We start from the raw sequence: 6,665 nt of genomic DNA on the forward strand, positions 1-6,665 counted from the left end.
GAAAAATGACGATAGATAACTTAGGAATATGTGAAGTGAGGTTGAAGGGTGGTGGCTACTACTGTAGTAATGGGTGTAAGATTATATGTAGTAGTGGGGAGGAAAGTCAACGAGGGGTAACGTTAGTATCAAACGGGAAGATGGGTAAGAAAATAGCAGTAATAGATCCGGTATTTGATAGGATTCTGGTAGTAGAGGTTGGTGGAATTAGTGAGTGGCACAGCAAGGGGGGCTTTGGGGGATAAAATCCCCCCCGGAGCTCAGAGAAATTTTTAAGTTTAATGCATTTTACTTAATTGGATTGATATTACTAATAGAATAGTGTAAGGATTAATAAAATATCCCTCAGAAAGCCGTAAAACTCACCATTTTCAACCATTCATCTTAAAATTCCGCAAATTATTAATCTTGCACCTACCGCATATCCTGGTGGGTATTCCATACCTCCACACACCCCGGTATTAGTTGGTCCTAAACGCCCCCCTGCCTTAATTCCTAGCTGCGCCCCAGGGTGGAATATCAGCATTGTTTATTCTGATAATCTTGCCCTTATGTATTCTAGTTTGTTTATCTCTTGCTCGCTACAGAACACTCCGAAAGATAGCCCTCCTTTGTTAAAATTATGGAACAGAAAGGCAGGTAATCAAAAATGTCCAAGTAGGCACAAAAACTGTTGGTGGTAACTCTAACTACTAGTAATTTCTACAATACAGTCGGATCCGGATTTAACGTCTTCGCATTTAACGTTTTTCCGCATTTAGCGTTTATTTTTTTGGGTCCCGATTCATTCCTTATTAGGACAATGTAAAAATTATCCGTATTTAGTGTTTCCGCATTTTGCGTTTTTCCGCATTTATGGTCGTAAAAATTTGTCCCGCTCAAGATTTTTTTGGCCGATTTAACGTTTTTTTATGACGGTTCATCCAAATCTTCGAATTTATGCTCATCAACGAGAACAGTCTCATGAAAGTTTACCAAGAGTCGATAGAATCTACCGGGGAACGCTTCTTCAACTGCTTTCTTCCGCGAGCGCAGCGCTGCGACCTTCAACTCGCAAGCTGGGTGATTTGTCTTCTCGTAATGTTTCGCTCCCCTTCTGATCCAAACACCAGGCACTTTTTGTATCAGATCCGATCTAATGGAGCAAAGTCATCCCTTAATAACCTCGAACTACCTTATCCTTCACTTCTTGAACTTGACTTCGATGATACGTGACGACTGATGACACGAGTTATCCTCCGAGGGCCGCTACAATAATGGTTTTCTCGTTATGTTTTCAATTGATGGCTTATGCCCCTTTCAACTCTACTACCTACGGGCAGTCGATTATTAGCCCAATATTTTTTCAGTCGGCTACTTTCTCTTTTCAAAAGAGGAGGCCCAATATCAATTGCGCAGTTCACTAGAAGATTCTTTCTAATATCCATTCCAAGGTCACTTTCCACGGAGGAACAGCGAAAGAACAGAGGAAGTGTTTCCCCTGTCATGACCGTGAGTGAGAGCATTCTTTCCCAACGGAACAACATTATTTTACATCGTAATTTAGATATCCCGGAGCCAATTTATCGACATGCGCCTGGTTGATATCGATGTCGATTCAAAAATATCTATCTTGTGCTAATTAATGTCAAAAGATAATGACAATCGGAGTTTTGACGAACTATCACGGTCCATGACTCTAAATAAATCGCTCATGCTGGAAAAAAATCACCGCATACTCACGGTAGAATAGATGAGCGCGGAAAAATACGAAAATCCGGCAGGTATCCCTTGGTGGTTGACTTCGACATCATAACCCTGACGAAATCGCCAAACTCCAGAGGCACTGACAATTTTTCGGATGAAATCCAGTTCTGTTGAAGATCAAACCTTTTCACTTAACAGAGTTTAGCTAATCGTCATTCAAGGTCCAACCAAATTTTATTAAAACTTGCCGAGAAACAAGGCGAGTCGGAGTCAAGGTGATCAGCGCGCCGCGTAAGCAACTTCTCCCGGCTCCATTTGACCTGCATAAGGCCGCGGATATATGACAACGAATCTGGTGTTAGTATATATAGTCACCCGATCAACATACTCCCAATCCAGCGGCGAGAGAGTAACGGATAAGCTGAGATGTAGACCCAATAGCTCCTTGGCGTTGGCATCCAAGGCACTCCTCTTCTGATGGATCCGCTCTCGGATGAGAGCAAAACTCGCTCGTTTTAAAACGAGCTGGAAAGTAAATTTGACGAGATGACAGTTAGACTGTTCCGACATGTCCTAAAATCAACCTATTTCCTTTATGGAGGAAAATATTATGAGGTGTTTCTATGGCTCAAGGAGAACTTCAGCTCCAAAACGACACGCGAAGACAGAAGGGAAAGTTCGAACGCCTATCGAGCAGGTCAGAGTTCACATCCTCTTTGGATTGTAATCGTGTGGTGATTAACCTAACGGGGAAACCTCTTGATTCGGCAAAAACGTCAGTGCTTTCCAAGGGCCTCAATTTTGCCCCGGCTCCAAAATCAATTCCTTTTTTGGACTTCATTGGAGGAGTTGAGCAGGCAATTCGGAAGCTTCCGGTTGAGGCAGCCGATGAGATTAGAAGTGACGTCGTAATGACGCTAAAAAGGGCAGTTCCACCGAAGCCTAACCTCACAAGAGAGGAAAGAAATGCACTACACGCCATCCGAAGGGATCCTAAAATCGTTGTTTTACCCGCTGACAAAGGGAACGCAACAGTTTTGATGTCCACTGAAGAGTATCACAAAAAAGTGAATGAGATTCTTCAAGATGGGTCCTACAGAGTCCTCGACAGAGATCCTACGGATGCTATCGTGAGGAAGACTTCCGCACTCATCAAAGACACGAAGATGGAGCCGGAATCAAAATCCAACCTTACGGTGCGGGGAGCCGTTCCACCAAGGTTCTATGGTCTACCTAAGGTTCACAAGAATGGCATTCCACTCAGGCCCATCGTGAGTGCTATCAACGCCCCAACGTACAATCTGGCAAGGTATCTCTCTTCCGTGTTGTCGCCTATAGTTGGGCATTGCGTACATCATATTAAAAACTCGGCCGAGTTTGTGAAGACACTTGGAGGTATACGGCTTAAACCTTCAGACATCATGGTGAGCCTTGATGTAGTTTCCTTGTTCACAAGAGTTCCATTGGAAGACACATTTAACATCCTGGAAAGTAAATTTGACGAGATGACAGTTAGACTGTTCCGACATGTCCTAAAATCAACCTATTTCCTTTATGGAGGAAAATATTATGAGCAGATGGATGGAGTTCCTATGGGATCTCCTCTTTCTCCAGCTATTGCCAACCTCTTCATGGAGGATTTTGAAGAAAAAGCTCTGCAATCGGCTTCACTTCGACCGAGGTATTTCTTCCGGTACGTGGACGACACTTTCGTCATTTGGCAACATGGACGGAATACACTTGATGACTTTTTAAGTCACAGGAATCAACAGCATCCTAACATCAAATTTACCATGGAGGAGGAAAATAACTACTGCATTCCTTTCCTCGACATCCTAATTCAAAGGAAACCTGATGGGACTCTTGGGCATAGTGTGTATAGAAAACCTACCCACACTAATCTTTACCTTAATGGGAGAAGCCACCACCATCCCTCCCAAAAGCAAGGCGTCTTGACCACCTTAATACACCGAGCCAAAATAGTCGCTGATGCAGAAAATCTCCCCGCTGAAATTAAAAATTTAAAAACTACGTTCAAACGTAACGGATACAGTGACAGAGATTTTCGTTTGGCCTTGGGAAGAACCATCAGACCCCGTAAACCAACGGATGAAGATAATGAAAAGCCATTAGGAAGAGCCTGTATTCCCTATGTATCCACCATTTCGGGGAAAATCGGGAGAATTTTACTTCGGCACAATCTACAGGTGATCCATAGACCTCCGAAGAAAATTCGGGATGGGCTCGTGAGAGTTAAGGACGACCTTGGGCTCAGGGTGCCTGGAGTGTATCACATCCCTTGTGAGTGTGGCCTTGCCTACGTTGGAGAGACCTCTCGTACGGTAGAAGCAAGAATAAAAGAACATAAGAGGCACATAAGACTTTGTCAACCAGAAAAATCGGCCTTGGCAGAACATAGCCTCGATATGGCGCACTCCATAAATTTTGACGGCACCAAAATCCTTTGCCGTTCTGATGGGTACTGGGATCGAATTGTGAAGGAGGGAATTGAAATACGTCTCGAAGACAAAAGGCTTAACCGAGACTATGGGCAGAACATCAGCCAAATATGGAGACCGCTGATAAATAAAATACAACGGTCGCGGTCACAATTCAGACTCCAAAACCCTTGAGCCAAATTTGAATCGGCTGGTCAACAATGGGCCTCAACCGTCCGTTGGCTAGCTCGCTATAAATATCTGGCGTAGACCAAGCTCGGCATTCAGTCTCAGCCCTGAAGACGATGAGTGAGGTACTCATTGAAACGTTGGCCTCAAAAAGCCTGACCCGGTGCTTAACCCGAGAAGATTTTATTCATTCGATTCGCCGGGAAAAACTACGCTCATTTAAGATTCTGCTTTTTTGGATGACCTCGAAATCCAAAATGTGCGCATAGGAGGCTTTTTAAAGGCTCATAAATCCCTTGTTTCGCCGAGGCAACAGAAAACGTTAAGTTGGCAAAATTCCAGAAAACCTCCCTTTTACTAGATATTCGGTAGTTGAGAATTCGGGATTAGCGATCTTCTGCTGTCCCTTTATTTCACTCATTCCTCATGATTTTTCGAGTACCTACTTACACCTTTTCTTATTATATTAGAAATGCTATAGTCACCTACAGGTCACTTTTACAGAAAAAATTCTAAATTTCATCGAGATCACTGAAATATGCATAAAAATGGAATCACTAATGTCCACATAATAATCCGTGTGGGAATGCTTTTGAGTTGAGGTTTATTAGAATTTTCTTAAAATATTTCATTAAAACAATTGTCATCCTCTCATTACTTATTTTTACTACCCATTTTTTTTAGCAGAATTCCGAATTTTTTGCTGCATTCAGCACCTTTCAGTTACTTAAAATAATATTTTTTATTCATAAAAAGCCATTCCAATCATTACAGACCCTAAAATCTGAAAAAAATGGCAGGTCCTCATTTAGTGTTTGTCCGCATTTAGTGTTTTAAATTTTGTCCCCCCTGAAAAACCTTAAATCAGGATTCTACTGTATTCTGTAGGTTTTATAATCCTATCTCGACGTATATTTTTCTGAAGTAAATTTTGATTCAATTGTGCAGAGCAAAGGGGGTTGTTAAGATTGAAAGAATGCTTTTCGAATAAAAGGAATTAAAAGTGGTTTATTTTAAACAAATATCACCCGTAACATTGTTACATACTGCTAGCTAAAACATCCTTTCAGAAAGAATGGTTTTATTGCATTAAACCTTCTTGCAGTTAGGAACTGGATAGAAATAGTGGTTCACCAACCACCTGGGTGTGGACAGTGGGTGGATGCACAAATTCACAGCTGTGCAACATTATTACCTGTCAAAGGTATTAGTTATGATAAAGCATTAAGTCGACTATGTAACTACTCTTGGATTGATCCTTTCTTTTAAGTAACAAAAATGACTTAGGCCTGGGTTTATTAGCCATTGAAACCTCTGTACAGTGAAAAATAATAATATCAGTCACTAAAAGTAAAATTAACAGTTGCTTTATGAGCCTACTGGTAGCAAGGTCAGGGTGGGCTGGCACCCTCCCTACCCAGAAATCAGAGATTGTACTCACTCTTTCATGTAAACAGCCCGATTAACAAAATTGTTTGTGCCCTCATCCATATAATAGCCACTCCGCTCTGACTTGAAGGCTAGGCAACATTTTATAAGGAGAATTTGAAACTCAATTCCCCACCCCATTATATGGAAGATAGTTCAGGAAAAACTTTTCCACTTACTTAAATGATCCAAGGGCGCATTAACAAGCCCAGATAGCATATAAGCTTACGTCCAACTTGGCTCTCCCTTGAGACTCAAGTTTATTAGCTTGCTTGATTCAAGTTTGAATTGGAAAGCATGATCCAAGCCGTATTGGTAAGGTTGATTCAAATTTGAGTCAAGGTTGCTAGTTCGGCAAGATTAGCCAGGCCTCTGCAGCTTCCCTTTAGCCGAGTGAAATATAAAAGTCAGTTCTGCGCTCTAGTGGCCAGTTTGCCCTCAGCATGAATTTTGGTGCCAAATTCAAACATCTCAATTGGTAGGCTCGATTCCAGCTTATTGTCAAACTTGTACGGCAAAGATTAGTCCATATGATTAAAGCTTGAATCCAGCTTTCCGGCTTGAATTGTCCAGCTTGATTCAAGCCTGATTGTCCTGTTTGGTCATGTGGAAATCAAGCTTGATTCCAATTTGCCATGCTCAGTGGCGCCGACTCCATGGGGCCTGAGGGGGCCCGAGCCCTCTCAAAAATTCGTTATGGGTGTGGGGAAAAATGTGTCAGGCTTGTCGATTTTCCCCGGAGTGTCCAGATATCGAGATTCGAGATATCAAGGTTTTAATGTTCATCATATGACTCTTATAAAATGCTTAAAAAACTTAAAACTCACTACTTATAAAATTTCCCTCGGCCGGATTCCCGGTTTGGGCCCCCCCAGTATTTTTTGTAAGTTGGCATCCCTGGCCTCGCTATCTGGATGAGGGCAG

General features: G+C 42.1%; 1 protein-coding gene across 1 annotated transcript; it reads left to right on the top strand.

Moving 5' to 3' along the window:
- The first annotated feature begins 2,309 nt into the window (after positions 1-2,309).
- On the top strand, positions 2,310-4,319 carry LOC124159715. The gene has a single exon (XM_046535625.1). The coding sequence runs from the start codon at positions 2,310-2,312 to the stop codon at positions 4,317-4,319; it is 2,010 nt and encodes a 669-aa protein (XP_046391581.1).
- The last annotated feature ends 2,346 nt before the right edge of the window (positions 4,320-6,665 follow it).

Source organism: Ischnura elegans, chromosome 5, assembly GCF_921293095.1.
Source record: "Ischnura elegans chromosome 5, ioIscEleg1.1, whole genome shotgun sequence".
Lineage (NCBI taxonomy): Eukaryota > Metazoa > Arthropoda > Insecta > Odonata > Coenagrionidae > Ischnura > Ischnura elegans.

Bases quoted from the DNA above. Each gene is read 5' to 3' on its own strand.
- LOC124159715 (XM_046535625.1), top strand. From the start codon at position 2,310: ATGGCTCAAGGAGAACTTCAGCTCCAAAACGACACGCGAAGACAGAAG.